At 37.0% G+C, this 21032-nt stretch overlaps 1 protein-coding gene across 1 annotated transcript in view; it reads left to right on the plus strand.

Moving 5' to 3' along the window:
* Positions 1-21032, plus strand: part of LOC101283879 (doublecortin domain-containing protein 1) — a 77803-nt gene that overhangs the window by 45497 nt on the left and 11274 nt on the right. The window contains exons 10-16 of the mRNA XM_033409848.2: positions 277-462; positions 1866-2069; positions 3252-3453; positions 6526-6678; positions 7400-7501; positions 17692-17828; positions 19103-19282. Coding sequence (XP_033265739.2) covers positions 277-462; positions 1866-2069; positions 3252-3453; positions 6526-6678; positions 7400-7501; positions 17692-17828; positions 19103-19282 — 1164 coding nt within the window. The remainder of the gene's footprint in view (positions 1-276; positions 463-1865; positions 2070-3251; positions 3454-6525; positions 6679-7399; positions 7502-17691; positions 17829-19102; positions 19283-21032) is intronic.

Here is a 21032-nt window from a genome sequence, read left to right on the forward strand (position 1 = left end):
ATGTTGAATTGTCATTGCCTCTAGGCTTTTTCAGTCAACAACGTTTGGAAATATTTTGCTCTATAATATAATAGTTATAATTATAATATAATTATAATATAATTATATTATATAATAATTAATAATTAGAGAGCAAAATAATGCATTCATGTTGAGATTTCAAATTTAGCATTTGGGGATCGTAAGAGTGCTTTATTTGTATGGCAAAATATTCTACAAAAGTGCTATCATAATTTAGATGCAACCAAATAAAAGCATCTTTACCTCCATTTTCAGGGATACTATTATCTCTCACCCTGTGGAAAGAAAAAAACAATGCTCTGTTTGGCATGTGGGCGATCCATGAGAGCAGAGAAGAGACTGAAACAGTTGCTTCCAGGGCTGCCATTCCTCTGTGCCTCAGGCTCCGAGACCCAGAAGCCCTTCTCACAAGCACCTTTCAAGGTCATCGATGTGGCCAGAGTATGTAATGATCTGAGCTCTGCTAACACATGTGTGGCATCAGTTTGGAAACTTTGATACATTCATTACTTGCCTTGCACTCAAGTTCATCTCCACTCATCCAATTCATCTTTCATTGAGGCACCTTTACCATTCCACCTGCATTGATTTCCTTTTCCCCACTGTAACTTAAAATACATTATCTGTTAATAGTTCGATATACTCTTTGAAGTTAATTGGGCTCTTCTGCAGCTTTAATCATCTCCTGACACCTTGCACTACTCCCTGTGTTGCTTTTAGATGAGGAAGTAACTGCAAATCTTTACTTAGTGGAGTAGCTTTTTGCCTATATCCACAGGGTAAACTCCTTTTTTCCTAGTATTTTCAGGGCTAATTTGATCTGTTGTTAATGACTCTTCATGTTGGGTGCCTGAATTCATGCATTCATGTCTAATACTATTTGTTTTTAATAGCTCATGGAGAAAATAATCTCTGCTGCTTTCTTGTGATCTTAATTTAAAATGGCACCATTTAAAAAATCCTTTCCTTCAAGTTTAGAAGTGAGAAGAGCTAAGAGGAACTTACACAACTGTATAAAAAGGAGCAATTCCTTAGGGGTGGGAACCTTCCACCTGGTGTGCTCTTCAGGGCTTGCCGGTCTTATTCCCAGGTTACTGTCCTCCCCTAAACCTGATACACATTGCAGAAGAGCAGGGTCGTAACAGTTGCAATAAACATCAACTGAAACAATCACTGAAGGAAAAGGGGAGTCAGTCCTCTGGGAAAGCCTAAAGGCATTTGGCTTTGCTTTGGTGACAGTAGGGTTGTGTTAAGGAGGTGGGGGTGAGCTGATCGGAAAGAATCCCCAGTGTTACAGCATCTTGGACACAACTTCTCCCTCAGGGCAGCTTCCTGAGTAGCCATGAAAAGGAAAAGGTGAAGTGTGGCGTTCACCACCCTCATTACCATGTGGTTAAGGCTTCACTCATTCCCCTCCTCATTCATCAATGTCTGGCACCATAGGATGGCATCATCCTAAAGTCAAAGAATAAGAGAATATCTTTACTACTAGCGTCCGTTACTTCAACCCCAGGCTCTCTCTGGCCCTGGCATCCTTCTTCCCCATCTCCTGTCCAGGGGAAGGCAAAGTAGAAAGCAGGAGGAGGCCAGAAACACAAGCCAGAGGCCCAAAGTCACCTAGAGACTCAGTGACAGGGCTGGGAAGAGAACTGAGGAGTTCGGACCCAATGTCCTTCCCACTACAGCACCTAATACTTTTAGCGTATGAAGTGAACATTTCAAAATGTAGATGCCACACCCATGTACACGCACAAATCAAGAGGCTGAAGTATAACAACATAATAAAACTAAAAGAAAAAAAGTTTGAGTTGATCTATGTTGTTGTTCTTTTAAAAAAAAATCAGGCTGATTTATCTTCTTATGAGGCTGAAAACACTTTAAGTTATTATGAAGAACGTCTGTTATCTTTACGGATGAAGACCTGCACGCAAGTTGTATCTCATAGTGGCATGGCAGTTACTCACCAGAAGGCAGTGAAAATAATTGCATACAAAAATGGAGATGGATATCGAAATGGGAAGTTAATTGTGGCTGGAACATTCCCCATGGTGAGTGGCTATCACTTAAATGCTTCTCGAATCATCAGAGGTAATGATAATGGTGATTTCTCTGACAAGAAAAAAAGCAGTGAGATTGAGTGACAGATATCCCTGGCCAGTTTTACCAATTTAAGCTGCTGAGATCCAGATCTCTGTTTTCTTAAAGATGTTATTTTTGATGGTATTTCTTCGGATATAGACTTAGAAAAATGAGAAACAGAAAGCCTTTTTTGCCTTCCTTCCCCTTCCAGCTTCAAGTTGTATGTCAGCTCAGTATCCTAAGAGACGCCACCTCCTTTATCATCTGGAGAATCGGAGCACTAATTTGTTGATAGGGGGTTTCATTTCATTTTCAAATTGGAGAGGCAGGAGTTGTGCTAGGAGGGAACATGTGATTTCTGTCTTAGAGGCTGCTCCCCACAGCCATGGGAAGGGAGGAGAGTCCCCAGGACCCAAACCCAGCCTTGTCCTTCCATTGCATGATGGTTGTCTTGTGTCTGTACATTCTGGCCAATACCTTTAACAACATATTTTACAAGCAATGTTAAATATGATATGGAGTTACCCTGGAGACTTCCTTGCAAATACACACACACATAATCATTCACTCACCCCTCTGAATACGAACAGATTTTTTATTAAGATATTGTTGTTCAATGGACTAAGCAAAGGACAAAAGTTAGCAACTCCAGAATTCACCCTGGGACCCTGGCTTTTGTGGTCTTGGGCAAAAATATTAACCTTTCAGCCTGATTTCCCATCTGCCAAATGGAAGTAATAATGTGTCAGTTCTTGGTTTGAAAGTCAAGTATTCATTTATTTTAAAGCAGTTCATCTGAAGTGTTAAAATAATTTTATTCATTCTTAAGCACACAATTGAAAGTGGATTTCTAGGTTTACACTTCTTAGGAAATAAATACTCTGATGATAAAATGTATTAACATACAATAGCTGCTGTGTTAAATTTTTGGAGCTAAGAATTTTCACAGATGGATTGGACTAATTTGTGAGATTATGTAGGACAATACAATATCAAAAATCATCTCTAATCAAAGATCAAGTTGGTAGCTATTGCTTTCTGTTTTCTCAAATTAAAGGATTTTCTCAGAGTTCTAAATTAACACGCTCATCATGATTATTCTCAGTTCTACCACTATTTCTTCTCAGTTCCTTATAGTCTGTGTTTTTTAGCTGCTTGCAGAATGCACGGAACAACTTGGTCTTGCCAGAGCAGCCTCCAAAGTATACACCAAAGATGGAACCACCATCCTTTCCTTGTGGGATTTGGTTTTATGGGCTCTTGATAAATCTTTTATCCAGAGAGACTCTGAGGGACAAAAGGAAGAGGCAGCCTCTGTTGGAACAAAAGAGACACCTGTTAAAAGTATGGAAGGTTGGTTACATTCTACAGGATTTAGCTGATTCTACTTATGTTTGATCATATGAAAGTTAAATGTAATTCTTTCATTCAGTCACCCCTTCGAGAGTTAAAAAAAAACACAGGAAGCTACTCATACGAAATTCTCATAATGTTTTTACCTTGCAGAATAATAAGAAAAAAATTTTTTAATGTAAATTTGATTTCAGCCCCAAAACAATAAATAAATTGCCTAGAATTTATAAAACATGTTTGACAGTTTAGCTACTTTATGCAACATGAGCAGGTTCTGTTCTTAAATTCAGAACCAAAACCAACTGGAGACTGCTTAAGAAAGTGGGACTAGATCAATGCAAATCTCTTCCTACTATTAGAAGAGAAGGTGTCCTCTCTACACCTCCTGTCCTCCAACTCCCCTCCCCCGTCTTCACTGCTCCTATGAACTCCCAGAAGCTACAGCAAATGCACCCCTATCACAGCTCCTAGCACATTGTGTTATAATTATCTGTCTACATCTTTGTGCGTTTCATTAGACTAGGTACAACTTGAGGGCAGGGCCTGTGCCCCCAACAACAATTTGGTAAATGAAAAAGAGTCTTGCTAGCAGTGATTCGGCGGTTGTCTCAGGTTTCCGTTGTTGTGTTGAGAGGCATGGTTTAGAGGTTAAGAATGTGGATTTTGGAGCTGAAAATACCAGGGTTCAGCTCCTACCTGTCACTTGTTAGATGAATGATCGTGGGTACTCTCTGTACCTCAGTTCCCTCATTTGTAAAATGAGGACACTAACAGTCACATGAATATATACTAGTTCAGTCTTCATAAATATGAATGTGTATTCATAAGAATATATATGCATATGAATATATATCACTTAGATTAATGCCTGGTTGATACTTAGCAATTTAATAATATTAGTTATCATTATTGTGTGTAGGATTAAGGAGGAAAAACCCACTCCTTCCTGTGTGTCTCTCCTTCATTCTCATACTAGTATCCCATTCCCAATGCTTCTGACACCAGACCTGTGGGGTTTTTTCCCACACCAACCCCCACACCATCTAGCTGGATGTCCTACAATTTAACTCAATTCTGACACTACCTACCTGGAGATAAGGTCAGATCCCACAGGTTAAGGGCCCAGTCTCACAACACTGCTTCCCACTCACCCCATTTCAGAGGTCCAGACCTGTGCTTCTGACTGAGTAGCTATAAATTGGCTCCCTCCTCAGGTTCAATTAATTTGCTAGAGCAGCTCACAGAACTCAAGAAAACTGTTTACTTACTGTTTACCCATTTATTATAAAAGGATATGGTAAAGGATACAGATGAAAATCCAGATGAAAGAGGAGCATAGGGTAAGGTACGTGGGAAAGGGCACGAAGATTCCGTGTTTTCTCTGACACTCCACTCTCCCAGCATCTCCATGTGTTCACCAAACCAGCTTTCTGAACCGTGTACTTTTGGGATTTTTATGGGGACTTCATCATGTAGGCATGATTGATCATCAACTCCATTTCTAGTCCCTCTCTGGAGAATGGGGAGTAGGGTTGAAAATTCCAAGTTTCTAATCATGGCTTGGACTTTCTGGTGACCAGCCCCCATCCAGGAGCCCACCAAGATTCATCTCATTAGAACAAAAGACACTGCTAGCACCCAGGAAATTCCAAAGTATTTAGGAGCTCTGTGTCAGGAACTGGGGGCAGAGACCAATATTTTTTTCTATTATTTTATAATGATATTATTTGTTTGGTTTTCTAATGAGTTTTAAAAAATAATTATGTGAATATTTGATGCCTAGCTGATCACTAAAGCATATAGTTCTGCCTTTATTTGGCATGTGGAATATCTGATCTCCACGTTCTGGAAGATTTAAAATTTCAAACATTCTTCTTTCAAATTCTTATTTAAAACCTGCTTGGAGGTAATGTTATTCATACAGGTCTACCAAGAGGGTATGGCCATCCCTTCCCCTCATATTCTAAAGGTTATCCTTGAATCAGGCAGGGGCATTAGCTGGCTGTCCCCTTTACTGAATCATGACTTGGAGTTATGACATCGGTTTGCATTGAGGAAATTAAAAGAAACAGGCATCAATCTAAAATTCAGTGTCATGCTTACTATAAAGGCGGTGGTTAAAGGCACTGGCTCTGGAAGCAGATGGCCTTGATTCTAATTCTGGCTCTGCCCCCGCCTGGCTATGTGACTAAATCTCAGTTACTGTACAAAAGAGGAGTGGACCTACCTCAGAGTATCATTTTGAGAATTATATGCGATAATGTATATAGAGGTCTTAGTAAAATGCCCAGCACGTAGTAAGTTCTCAATATGTATTAATTATATATTAGGATACTGTTTGCTGTATCACAAATAACCCCTTTATGAAGACCCTGAAATAAATTTCTCTAAGATCTCAGGACCAAGAAAGTTGTATCTTGAGGAATTTATCTCTCTCTGTCAGCCATGTGTATCTTGAAATGGTGTTTTCCTCTTTGCTGTAGCCACAAGGATTCTCAGCGCCCAAATAGTGCTTTATCTCCAGCAAATAAAAACAGTGTGGTATTCATGTCTAGTATCATAATGATGATAAATATATTATCTAGCATTTTTTGGATGCTTGCACAATTAACTAGACCAAATATTATTCTAAACACTTTCCTTTTTATAATCATCCCAACAGCAGAATGAGATAGATACTATTAATCATTTAATTGATGAGTTCTCTGAAGCACCTTATCTCTGTCTTTGGTCTATTCCTATACTCCTTTCTCCCCTTCCTTGCTTTTTTTTCTCTTTATTTTATCCCTTTTCAGAGTAGATATTTTGGTAAGCTATCTCATATTTTTTTCATAACTAGATAAAGTGTAAGAAAGGAATTAAAATATGTATTTATGATAAGATTTGTTTAAATTATTTAGTTGCATATGAAGTTTCTGATCAAATTTATGTATTTGCATCTGGTTTGGGCATTAACCTGTTTAAATCAAGTCATTAATGAAGAATAAAATATTTTGAATAAACAAGTGAATTCAGCAAGCAAATTTATTCATTATTCATTGAACAATAGTATATGTGTCATTTGTTTCCCAGGAACAACAAGAATGAAAGTGAAAACCAAATTATTTCCAAAGTCTGTGACATCTGATAGTTTGGATGATATAGATAAGTCTTTGCTCACCCTCATCCTCAGAAATCCTATTGCCATCTGGGTATCTTGCGGTGAACCATTTCTAAGTCCGAATGGTAAGTGTTTTGTTTTTGCTTTCTTTCAAGCAAGTGCATAAAGAGAGAGAGAAATAGATTTTTTGTCACCATAAGAAAATCAGTTAAACGTGTATAATGTCAACATAATAACATCACATTTATGCAAAGAACGGGAGGTTCATCAATTAACATGTGCACAAGGATAGCTATACTCCTATATTTGCACAATTGCCTGTTTTTTTCTTACTGGAATGGAGTATTCTGCATGGAAAGTGTCTAATTTCATTGATAAAGAGATCCTTGGTCTATAAGACTGAGAATAATGATATACATTAGAAAATAACAAATGAGTTTAATTCACACTGAAGACGACCTGTCTGCACATTTTCATTTTTAAGAATTGCACCCTTTAGGCAGTAGGTGGATGTTTAAAAAAATGAATGGTTCCAAGGAAGACTTTCATCACCTCCAAATAGTTTGTGGAAATAGAAAATGAAATATGGCTATTACATATGGTAAATCTATATAATAAAACAGCACTGTTCTTCTTTTTTCCCCCTCCATTCCATAAAGAAATGCCTTAAGCCCTGTCATCTTTCAAATGAAGTTTCTTTTAATGACCCTTACCTTTTAATTACTTGTTTCTAATTGAATTTGTTTCTTGGAGCAGAAAGTTCTTTATAAATTATTGGCTTGCATGATAAATTACTGTTGATAAGAAGAATGCAAGATAAAATATCATGTAGTTTTTTAATTCTAGCTTTGAAGAAAGCAGAAAAAATAAAAAAACAGAACTGGCTAAAAAAGGACAAAATTTTGGCTGATCTAGACACTATGAAACACAAACTGAGACAGTTAAAAGGTCAGTATGAACTAAATCAAGTATCACCATGTTTCATTCTAAACCTTTAATTCTTAACCTTAATTTGCTGGTAGTTTTTTTTTGACCTTTAGATACCAGATGTTTAACTGAATATTATATATTGTGTTACAAAAGTCACTTGAGCAAGTCTAAAACCTATTAATATATCTTTTCAGTACTGATTTTGTATTTGTAAATTTTATAGTAAAATGAATATCACATGATTTATATATACATTTTTAAAATTTGGAGGATGTGTGGATCATATAACCACCCTATTGGTTTTGAAACAATTCCTGAACTGACATTTTATGGACTTTGGAATTAGTCATTAAACAAAACATTCTGTTATTTCTTAGGTATTGCTTGGGAAGAAGTTTTGTTAAATAATCTGAGTGAGGAAGTACTAAATTCTTCAAAGATTAGTGTCTTTATCACAGAAGGGAGGTTATCTTGTTATGCGGCATAAGATATGTTATTCATAGACAAAGTGATTGATTGACAATATTTGTCCTCTTCTTCCATTCTCTTTGTCACAAAATCTTAAGTTCCTGATCTTATATTATTCCCAGCACTTCAGACACCAAATGATTCTTTGGGGAATAAGTATGTTACGGACTTTAGTCTGGGAAGGAATACATTTCAGGCTCTGTAACTGCCATAGCAGGATTTCAGCTCCTGAGTATCTGTACCGTCTGGTGTCAGAAACATGTGAATCTTACTTCAATAAATAAGACAATTAGTCCTAAGTGCACTAGACAGCACTCTGGGTTGAAATGGCTATTTTTCAGTTTTTACCAAAAGAATTATTGGGTCTCACTGAAGAGCATCTATTACTATTGCTAACCTCTACTACTCCAACTACTTGACACTTGCACTTGAATGTCCCATAGGCATGTCCAAAACTGAAGTTAACACGTCACCATATAGTGACCATACCACCATTTCATTTCATATCTTACCACACCAATGCCTCCTTCATTTCTTCTGTGGGCATTACCACAACCAGGTGTTCCATCTCAAGGAGCTGGGAGTCATCCTTGGCATCTCCCACTCTCGCTATCTCTAAGCAAATATCAGTAAGTCTTGTTGCTTTGAATCTGTTTTTCAAATGAATTCTAAGGATCTTGATTCCTACTGTCATTATCCAAGTTCAAGCTATCGTCATCTAATCTTTGGGTTACTGGGTCAGCTTTCTGTTCAGTTCCCTCTGCCTCAAACTGTTCTCTCTCCTGTTCTCTTGGATTGCTTCTCATTATTTACTTTTCAGCTTACTCGTTATTTCTCCTAAAAGTCTTCACTAACATTCTAAGTCAGGAATAGAGTGGTTTGTCATACCCTTAACTTCCCCCGATAGCCCTTATCACTTTATTATACATACCTGATCATATGACTGTCTCTCCTATGTTACATTATAAATTCTATACCCTTCTAATTTGTTCTCTGAATAGTTGTAGAATTATTTAATTAAAGAATAAATGGAATTTCAACCATCCACTCCAATGAGCTTTCTAAGCTCTATTTCTTTATCAAATTAAATCAATAGAAAGTAACATATTAAAAATAGCACCCGGCAGAGCTGCTTTTACTGAATTCTGATTTTATGTCTTTAGCTTTTATTATAATTAAGTATTAAAAAGGTATTTAAAGTTCAGTTGGCATCATCCACAATATCACTGTAGAAAACAGTCTTTTTAGTCAGATGGTGTCCATTATGGAGAAATCCATTAATGCAGTTTCTCTTAAAATTTAGTACTAAGATAAATCTTGTCTCTACTGCTAAACTGTTATGTTCTCTGCTATTAAATGTAAATTCATTGCTAACTTATAAAATACCTACTTGTGAGGATGGTCTTTTCTAGTTGCTGGGATTAGGAGGAGAAATAATAGCAAGTTTAAATTCAGTAAACTGCAGTCCCTGTTGGATTGTGAGCTTCTGTTTTTTTCCTTTTTTAAAAATTCAATCATTTTATCATTTTTTTAACATCTTTATTGGAGTATAATTGCTTTACAATGGTGTGTTAGTTCCTGCTGTATAACAAAGTGAATCAGCTACACGTATATATGTATCCCCATATCCCCTCCCTCTTGTGTCTCCCTCCCACCCTCCCTATCCCACCCCTCTAGGTGGTCACAAAGCACCGAGCTGATCTCCCTGTGCTATGCAGCTGCTTCCCACTAGCTATCTAGTTTACGTTTGGTAATGTGTATATGTCCATGCCACTCTCTCACTTCGTCCCAGCTTACCCTTCCCCCTCCCCGTGTCCTCAAGTCCATTCTCTACGTCTGCGTCTTTATTCCTGTCCTGCCCCTAAGTTCTTCAGAACCTTTTTTTTTAAGATTCCATATATATGTGTTAGCATACGGTATTTGTTTTTCTCTTTCTGACTTAACTTCACTCTGTATGACAGACTCTAGGTCCATCCACTCACTACAAATAACTCATTTTCGTTTCTTTTTATGGCTGGGTAATATTCCATTGTATATATGTGCCACATCTTCTTTATCCATTCATCTGTCCATGGACACTTAGGTAGCTTCCATGTCCTGGCTATTGTAAATAGAGCTGCAATGAACATTTTGGTACATGACTCTTTTTGAATTATGGTTTTCTCAGGGTATATGCCCAGTAGTGGGATTGCTGGGTTGTATGGTAGTTCTATTTTTAGTTTTTTAAGGAACCTCCATCCTGTTCTCCATAGTGGCTGTATCAATTTACATTCCCACCAACAGTGCAAGAGGGTTCCCTTTTCTCCACACCCTCTCCAGCATTTATTATTTGTAGATTTCTGATGATGGCCATTCTGACTGGTGTTAGGTGATACCTCATGGTAGCTTTGATTTGCATTTCTTTAATGATTAGTGATGTTGAGCATTCTTTCATGTGTTTGTTGGCAATCTGTATATCTTCTTTGGAGAAATGTCTATTTAGGTCTTCTGCCCATTTTTGGATTGGGTTGTTTATTTTTTTGATATTGAGCTGCATCAGCTGCTTGTAAATTTTGCAGATTAATCCTTTGTCAGTTGCTTCATTTGAAAATATTTTCTCCCATTATGAGGGTGGTCTTTTCATCTTGTTTATGGTTTCCTTTGCTGTGCAAAAGCTTTGAAGTTTCATTAGGTCCCATTTGTTTATTTTTGTTTTTATTTCCATTTCTTTAGGACGTGGGTGAAAAAGGATCTTGCTGTGATTTATGTCATAGAGTGATCTTCCTATGTTTTCCTCTAAGAGACCTATAGTGTCTGGTCTTACATTTAGGTCTTTAATCCATTTTGAGTTTATTTTTGTGTATGGTGTTAGGAGTGTTCTAATTTCATTCTTTTACATTTAGCTGTCCAGTTTTCCCAGCACCACTTATTGAAGAGGCTGTCTTTTCTCCATTGTATATTCTTGCCTCCTTTATCAAAGATAAGGTGACCATATGTGTGTGGGTTTATCTCTGGGCTTTCTATCCTGTTCCATTGATATATATATTTCTGGTTTTGTGCCAGTAGCATACTGTCTTGATTACTGTAGCTTTGTAGTATAGTCTGAACTCAGGGAGACTGATTCCTCCCGCTCCATTTTTCTTCCTCAAGATTGCTTTGGCTATTCAGAGTCTTTTGTGTCTCCCAACAAATTTTAAGATTTTTTGTTCTAGTTTGTGAAAAATGCCATTGGTAGTTTGATAAGGATTGTATTGAATCTGTAGACTACTTTGAGTAGTATAGTCATTTTCACAATGTTGATTCTTCCAATCCAAGAACATGGTATATCTCTCCATCTGTTGGTATCATCTTTAATTTCTTTCATCAGTGACTTATAGTTTTCTGCATACAGGCCTTTTGTCTCCTTAGGTAGGTTTATTCCTAGGTATTTTATTCTTTTTGTTGCAATGCTAAATGGGAGTGTTTCCTTAATTTCTCTTTCAGAGTTTTCATCATTAGTGTATAGGAATGCAAGAGATTTCTGTGCATTAATTTTGTATCCTGCTACTTTATCAAATTCATTGATTAGCTCTAGTAGTTTTCTGGTAGCATCTTTAGGATTCTCTATGTATAGTCACGTCATCTGCAAACACTGACACTTTTACTTCTTTTCCAATTTGGATTCCTTTTATTTCTTTTTCTTCTCTGATTGGTATCGCTAAAACTCACAAAACTATGTTAAATAATAGTGGTGAGAGTGGGCAACCTTGTCTTGTTCCTGATCTTGTTCCAGTGGAAATGGTTTCAGTTTTTCACCATTGAGAATGATGTTTGCTGTGGGTTTGTCATATATAGCCTTTATTATGTTGAGGTTAAGTTCCCTCTATGTCTGCTTTCTGGAGGGTTTTTATCGTGGGTGTTGAATTTTGTCAAAAGCTTTTTCTGCATCTATTGACATTATCATATGGTTTTTATCGTTCAATTTGTTAATATGCTGTATCACATTGATTGATTTGAATATACTGAAGAAGCCTTGCATTCCTGGGGTAAACTCCACTTGATCGTGGTGTATGATCCTTTTCATGTGCTGTTGGATTCTGTTTGCTAGTGTTATGTTGAGGATTTTTGCATCTATGTTCATCAGTGATATTGGCCTGTAGTTTTCTTTTTTTTGTGACATCTTTGTCTGGTTTTGGTATCGGGTGATGGCGGCCTCGTAGAATGAGTTTGGGAGTGTTCCTCCCCCTGCTATATTTTGGAAGAGTTTGAGAAGGATAGGTGTTAGTTCTTTTGTAAATGGTTGATAGAATTTGCCTGTGAATCCATCTGGTCCTGGGCTTTTGTTTGTTGGAAGACTTTTATTCACACTTTCAATTTCAGTGCTTGTGTTGGTCTGTTTATATTTTCTATTTCTTCCTGGTTCAGGCTCGGAAGGTTGTGCTCTTCTAAGAATTTTTCCATTTCTTCTAGCTTGTCCATTTTATTGGCATATAGTTGCTTGTAGTAATATCTCATGATCCTTTGTATTTCTGCAGTGTCAGTTGTTACTTCTCCTTCTTCATTTCTAATTCTGTTGATTTGAGTCTTTTTCCTCGTATTCTTGATGAGTCTGGCTAATGGTTTATCAATTTTGTTTATCTTCTCAAAGAACCAGCTTTTAGTTTTATTGATCTTTGCTATTGTTTCCTTTATTTCTTTTTCATTTATTTCTGATCTGATATTTATGATTTTTCCTTCTGCTAACTTTTGGGTTTTTTGGTTCTTCTTCTCTGACTGCTTTAGGTGTAAGGTTAGGTTGTCTATTTGAGTTTTTCTTGTTTCTTGAGGTAGGATTGTATTGCTATAAACTTCCCTCTTAGAACTGCTTTTGCTGCATCCCATAGGTTTTGGGTCATTGTGGTTTCATTGTCATTTGTTTCTAAATATTTTTTGAATTCCTCTTTGATTTCATCAGTGATCTCATGGTTATTTAGTAATGTATTGTTTGGCCTCCATGTGTTTGTAATTTTTACAGTTTTTTTTTCCTGTAATTGATATCTAGTCTCATAGTGTTGTGTTGTGAAAGGATACTTGATACGATTTCAATTTTCTTAACTTTACCAAGGCTTGATTTGTTAACCAAGATATGATCTATCCTGGAGAATGTTCCATGAGCAGTTGAGAAGAAAGTGTATTCTGTTGTTTTGGATGGAATGTCCAATAAATATCAATTAAGTCCATCTTGTTTAATGTGTCATTTAAAGCCTGTGTTTCCTTATTCATTTTCATTTTGGATGATCTGTCCGTTGGTGAAAGTGGGGTGTTAAAGTCCCCTATTATTATTGTGTTACTGTTGATTTCCCCTTTTATGGCCGTTAGCATTTGCTTTATGTATTGAGGTGCTCCTATGTTGGGTGCATAAATATTTACGATTGTTATATCTTCTTCTTGGTTTGATCCCTTGATCATTATGTAGTGTCCTTTGTGTCTTGTAATAGTCTTTATCTTAAAGTCTTTGTCTGATATGAGAATTGCTACTCCAGCTTTCTTCTGATTTCCATTTGCATGGAATACCTTTTTTCATCCCCACTTTCAGTCTGTATGTGTCCCTAGGTCTGAAATGAGTCTCTTATAGACAGCATATATATAGGTCTTGTTTTTGTATCCATTCAGCCAATCTATGTCTTTTGGTTGGAACATTTAATCCATTTATATTTAAGGTAATTATCAATATGTATGTTCCTATTACCATTTTCTTAATTGTTTTGGGTTTGTTATTGTAGGTCTTTTCCTCCTCTTGTGTTTCCTGCCTAGAGAAGTTCCTTTAGCATTTGTTGTAAAGCTGGTTTGGTGGTGCTGAGCTCTCATAGCTTTTGCTTGTCTGTAAAGGTTTTAATTTCTCCACTGAATCTGAATGAGATCTTTGATGGGTAGAGTAATCTTGGTTGTAGGTTTTTCCCTTTCATCACTTTAAATATATCCTGCCACTCCATTCCGGCTTGCAGAGTTTCTGCTAAAAGATCAGCTGTTAACTTTATGGGGATTCCCTTGTGTGTTATTTGTTGCTTTTCCCTTGCTGTTGTTAATATTTTTTCTTTGTATTTAATTTTTGATAGTTTGATTAGTATGTGTCTTGGGTGCTTTTCCTTGGCTTTATCCCCTATGGGACTCTCTGCACTTCCTGGACCTGACTGACACTTTCCTTTCCCATAGTAGGGAAGTTTTCAACTATAATCTCTTCAAGTATTTTCTCAGTCCTTTTCTTTTTCTCTTCTTCTTCTGGGACCCCTACAATTCAAATGTTGGTGCATTTAATGTTGTCCCAGAAGTCTCTGAGACTGTCCTTTCTTTTCACTCTTTTTTCTTTACTCTGCTCAATGGTAGTTATTTCCACTATTTTATCTTCCAGGTTACTTATCCATTCTTCTGCCTCAGTTATTCTGCTATTGATTCCTTCTAGAGAATTTTTAATTTCATTTATTGTGTTGTTCATCATTGTTTGTTTGCTCTTTAGTTCTTCTAGGTCCTTGTTAAACATTTCTTATATCTTCTCCATTCTATTTCTAAGATTTGGGATCATCTTTACTATCATTACTCTGAATTCTTTTTCAGGTAGACTGCCTATTTCCTCTTCATTTGTTTGGTCTGGTGGGTTTTTACTTTGCTTCTTCATCTGCTGCATATTTCTCTGTCTTCTCATTTTACTTAACCTACGGTGTTTGGGGTCTCCTTTTTGCAGGCTGCAGGTTCATAGTTCCCATTGTTTTTGGTGTGCCCCCATGGCTAAGTTTGGTTCAGTGGGTGTGTAAGCTTCCTGGTAGAGGGGACTGTTGCCTGTGTTCTGGTGGATGAGGATGGATCTTGTCTTTCTGGTGGGCAGGACCACATCTGGTGGTGTGTTTTGGGGTGTCTGTGGACTTATTATGATTTTAGGCAGCCTCTCTGCCAGTGGGTGGTGTTGTGTTCCTGTCTTGCTAGTTGTTTGCCATGGGGTGTCCAGCACGTAGCTTGCTGGTCATTGAGTGGAGCTGGGTCTTAGGGTTGAGACAGAGATCTCTGGGAGAGCTCTCGGCGACTGGTATTACGTGGGGCCGGGAGGTCTCTGGTGGTCCAATGTCCTGAACTTGGCTCTCCCACCTCAGAGGCTCAGGCCTGACACCTGGCCAGTGCACCAAGACCCTGTTATCCACATGGCTGAATGATGGGCAAGTCAGAAAGGAATCAGGTTTCCGGCCCTTGGATTGTGGCTGACTCAGGATTGGGGCTCCACAGGTCTGCCTCTGGATTGTGAGCTTCTTGAGCATTGGATGAAAGAGGAGGTTTGGGAGGTATGAACAGTGACCAAATCAATTATATCGTATTATTATAAGGATTGGTAAATACAGCAAATTTTTATTGAGCATATACTGTGTACAAAGTACTATGGTAAGCTGATTTTACATTTCATTTGTAAGCATGATCATTGCTAATATTAATGAAATTGTAGTAATAACTTTGTGGGGTTTTTTTGATTAAGTTACAAATGCCAGATATTTACTACATGCTTAGTACAGAATGAATATTCACTAAACATTAGAACAGGGATTCCTGAGAAGGCAGTCCATTTTCCCAGTTGGGATCTTAAAAACAGGTAAACAGAACTGAAGGATGGCAGATCAGGCCAAAGTATCACCTTTGTTACAAATAAAGGCAATGCTGGAACATTTTATTTAGTGTGAGAGCTAAATGGATCTGCTGACTGAAACCCCAAATGAGGTGGACTAATCCTTTCGGGCACATATGGTGCTGAACCAGGATGGGCCCTCCCAATAAAGGAGAGGTATGAGGAGAGCTGTCCAGGTGAGATTTATAGTCTGAAAGAACAGCAAAGTACCCATGTTCTCTAGCTTTCCGCATTAATAGTTAGATATTATCTTCCCCCCTCCCCCACCAATCACATGTGAAATAAAACAGAATATATGGAAAATGTAATAAGAAAATAAAAAGTAATTTATTCAATACATTTTTGTTTTGTTTCTATTTGTTATTCTTACCTACATAAAGGCTAGTTTATTATGAAAATCTTTTGTGATGATATTATGTCCCTTTATAAAAGTTAGAGTGCAAATGCTTTCATTTTCTTAAGACCATTAGAAACAAGTTGACAAAAAACAATAATGCATGTGTTTTTTGCTCTTTCTTATATTCAAATCCTGGCTCTTAACAGTGTAAATGATAAACTATTGGAGAACTGTCTTTAGTTGAGCAAAATTTTAGTGTTCAAAATGCATTATAAATAAAATATTTATGGAGATGTTATCCCCAAGAATTTATGCAGATAAATTAATGTTGTCTGTACATTATGAATAGAGTCAGCTGAAAACTATATTTGGCATAAATTTCTGTTATGTATTTTTCTGGTGCCACTGTGCTCTTCTCCAAAACATGTTGCCTAACGGCATTGTCACTGTAACTCATTGGCTGTTAATTCAATTATGTTTTCTCCATAACCATAAATTGCATATGAATGCTTATTAGGTACATAGAGTTCTGATTTCCCTGAAAAGTCATTTCTGCCACCTATTTTTATTGCTGGATCTATTTACACAAACTTGAGCTATAAGAGCACAAATGTGTTATCCTCTACAAATACTGAGTTATTTTCAAAATGTTTTGTTCATAGTCACGGTATGAAAACCTGCACATTATAAGTCTCCTGGCAACAAAATTAGGACTTAACGTCATTTCAGTATTTCTATTATTTTATCCACCTAAGTGTTACTTTCTCAAAAAAGCCTTTTCTGACACTTCAGACTAGGTCAGCAACCTGTTTTACATGCTTTTACACACCCTGTACTTCCATGGTGCAACACAGTTACGATCAGTTATTGGTGTAATCATTTCCTTGACATTTGCCTTCCTTACCAAAGTGTAAGCCTTTGAGGCAAGGACTTAGTCTCGAACATGTTTTGTATGTGCACCACCCAGCACAATGCCTGACTCATACCTGATGTTCAACATAGGTTTCTAGAAGGAACATCCAAGAGAAAGCATTATTTGTACTTAAGAAGTTTCGAGATCAGTCTGAGACTCAGTGCTCAGTATATCTTCAACCCAGAAAAAGAAAACAATTTAATAAGTGTGACCTTTAAACCTCTTTTATAATGATTTAAAGTGGTCTAGCTGAAAGAATGCATAAATTCAAATCACCACACTTATTAACGTATGCCTGTGATTCTTTAGAATACACCATTCCGATAAATATTTTCTCTTACCACAGCTTCTTAAGAGCCCAGAGGACACAGCAGAGGTGTCAGAAACTAATCGTGTTCGCAGGGTATTATTAGATAGAAAAAAAAAAAAAAGGCCTCCTGTCTCTTGGGTTAATATTATTTTAGAAATACTTAATCCCCAGGCTGCTAAACTAATTGTGGGGGAAAGGCTTATTATTAGTGAAGAGAACAAAACATATGTTCCATGACTGGAAGAGATGATGGGCTATATAGGTCATGGATTCTATTTGACTAAATTACCGCTGAACCATATCGTGGATGAGAGGTTGGGGCCAGTGTGGAAGTCAGCGTGTTATCTTTCTTTTCCATCTGTACACTGAGTATGCATATCCTGGCTATTTAAAGCCTCAAGCTCCCGTATGAAGAGACATTGTTAGATCTTATTACCTTAGGCATCTTTGCTTTTATGATATATTTAGTATTTTACCCTCTGCTCCCAAGTGAAATGATTTATGCATAGAAAGCCAAACCAATTTATTTGAAATCTGAAAGCCTATCATCAGAAACATTTCCAGAGACTTCTTTCCCCAGGGCGGCGGGTAGCAGCATGTCAGCCAGCCACCATGGTTCCCAACAAAAGCCCTGTGCAGCCGGTGGTAGTGGAAGGAGGCTGGACTAAGCAGACTCAAGAGGAAATTAAACTCATGGACCTTATAAGACATACAGAGGTATGATCTTTAGGACTCCAGACATTAAAGACTCAGGCTCTTTTATAAGCTTTTAAAAGTACAGTATTGAATTTTTAAATTATGCTATTAATATATTCTCGGCATCTGGTCAGTAATGACCACATAAGCATATGCCAAGCATTGAGTTGGCATTTGGAGAGTAACTGTCTAAGCCACAGCCAGCTCATATGAAAGTCTGTTTTGTTTGAATGGAGACCAGAAATTATGACCTTAGCAAAGAAGAGAAAAAGGCCCAGTGGATATGTACAAAGGTAATTATAATAAATGTAGTCAAGTTGAGCCTTATGGCTTCATTGCTCATCACTCCTAAGGGTATGTCTCAATATGTAAAAAGAGGAAGGAGCAAAATACTAATTTCAATGGAGACATTCAGAAGTGAGGAATTCAAAAAGCAGTTTCAATCCAATTGATTAATCAGACAGGATTGCCAGACATAAAAAAGACGAGAAGAGAAAGGTCAGCTGTTGAGAGAGGATTGGGGATAGAGAGACCTGGGAAAACTTTTTGCGTTGTGAAGTTTTTCATCAAAATGATGTGTTCTTATTTAATAGGGTTTCTCAAATCATGAAATGTGTTCAATCTAAATCTTAGGCGTGTACCCAAGTCAAGGTTACTAGAAAAAAGAAATTGACATCGCTAGAAATATGACTTCTTGCCAAGCTAAGAAGGATAAATCACTGACCAGGGAATGAATGCAAAGCATTGAACTAGGACATGCTTGAAGTAGGATGAAAAGCTGCCTGGCAGGGATCTGGCAGAATATAAAGGTGGCTGCCGTATTTTAAAAGACAGAGAGTAAAGATTTAAACAATAGTCATGTACATTCCCTTATGCATGTCTTGGTTAAAGGAAATGATGCTGTGATTCTAATCAAAAACTCATTTGTTAGATGCAGAGAAATCACTCAGTAGGAGAAACGCCATGCAAAAATCCAAAAACATATCTCTATTTATTTCTCCAAATTATAAATGAAAGTTAAGTGCTTTGCCAAAATAAGTGCCTTATTATTACTACTCTAATGATTATTATTGCTTACAGTGATGCATTGAAGCAAGGGGAATTTACAGAAGAGTCAGTGATAGGAGAGGGTAATGTAATTCCTAAATCTTTTTTCCGTATGATGTACAATTATAAGATATTTCTTTCAGCATATTCTACACGCACATGCACACACAGACACACACAGACACACACGCATACACACTAAACAGACAATTCTCTAACCACGGCATTCTCTGGGCTTTTCTTAACAGGCACAGCTTTCTGAAGTCCAAGAACTGCAATCCAAGGGAAATTCTCCAACTGCACCTAAATGTATATCATTCAAGAGGAGCAGCTTGTATAAGCAACCCGATGCAAAACGAGCGTGGATTTACCTAAATGGAGGCAGACCTGAAGATGGCACTTATGCCCGGGGCAGAACTATTTCAGAGGTAAACCTAGTGTGAAAGGAGAGTGTTTTATAGGCCTGTTTTCAAATTCCAGCGCTGACATTTATAGATTGTTAGGTCAGGCAAATTATTTTACCTCTCTAAATCTCATTTTCTCATCTCTAAAATGGGAGTAATACTTTCCTCACAGGGTGGAGTCCAATGCTGTCTGACATAATGTGTGCATCAGAATATGACACTTGGCCAGCAGAGAACAATGACAATTAAACTCATTGCACCCAAGTTTAGAGTAAATCTAAACTTTAAGATAATTTAAAATAGTTTTCCTGTTCCATTTTAAACCTAGTTCACAAAAGAGTGATTATTCACTGGATATGTTCCCCGTGGGGAAAACAACAGGATTCACTAGAGGAAATCTATCATATTCTTGTCACACAGATTCTTGGAACTATGGCAAACTTTCCACTTTCCAGAATTAAAACATTGACTAAAGAAAAGATGAGTAGCAGTTCATTTATTGTTTGCAATATCAATGATACAATTCTAAAAGTTGACATTTTGTCTTAGTCTTTAAATGAAAACTTTAGGTACCTAATAAATGGATTTTGGTAGAATTTTTAAAAGTCTTATTTGTTGCAGTGATATCTTATAATAGTTGTTGGGCTTTATTATTTGTGAAATGTTTTTATAATTTTTTCTGGGACAAGAGGAAGTCATATAAAGGTGAGATGTTAGTGGGAGATGGAAGGAAAGGCAAGACAGTGCAACAGGCAGGCCTGGAGGAGTTCATGGGGGCACCTAGAGTGGCAGGGGCACCTCAGAGGAGTTGTGCCCCTGAAGGTTGGTGATTTCAAAGTGTGATGGAGACCACTTCTCTTTGACAAGGACTTTGGATAAGAACTGTGAAAGCAATTGCATCTCAGAAGTTGACAGCCGATTTGCTGTATTTGAGAAAGAAGAAAGAAAAATGCAGACAATAAATTCAAAACTAGGAATACAAGTAAAGGAACTTCATACACATGGGGAAGAAAAAGGAAAGTGATTTTTTAAAATGAGTGAAACTTTTTCAGGAGAGAACACCCTAGAAGAGTTTCTATAACAAACCTGAAATGTTTCTTCCTTGCTGGTTTCTTTGAAAATCACAGAGTTTGTATTGCAGATGTTAAGTCTTAAGATGCACGTAACCATTGCAACTAGAACTGATACATTAGTGAGGGAATATGAAATGATTAATAAATAAAAAGTAGAGCAGGGACGAGGATTAAAGATAGCCTGTCAGGCTCAGGATAGCAAAAACTTACCATAACTTTTACAAAAATTACATATACCTGGTGAAAGAATGACTTTTTGATTTATGTGACTCTCATGTAACATATAAAAGCCATGCCATACATATTATTCCATGATCATATAATTTTTTATGAACTTTGTACATAAAGGGCACTGTGCTAGATGCTGTAAAGTATTATCCTAATTTATATGTGTGAAAAGGGTTTGAAAACTTTATAGTGCAGTATAATTGACAGGTTAACCTATAGCAATAGGAGGAATAAAATGACACATGATCTATGTTCTCATTAAATGCATACTTCCAACTGGCAAAACATTTGAAAATATATCAAGCTTTACTTAGGTTTATAGAGAAATGGGCACTCTCATGTCGATGGAAGTAAAACTTTTTGGAGGACCATGTGGCTATACAAATCATAAGAAAATGCACTTCTAGAACCTTATCCCAAGGATATTTTCATGAATTTATGCAAAGTTTGTTTGGTAAGAATAATTATCATGG

This window comes from Orcinus orca, chromosome 8 (genome assembly GCF_937001465.1).
Source record: "Orcinus orca chromosome 8, mOrcOrc1.1, whole genome shotgun sequence".
In the NCBI taxonomy this organism is placed as follows: Eukaryota; Metazoa; Chordata; class Mammalia; order Artiodactyla; family Delphinidae; genus Orcinus; species Orcinus orca.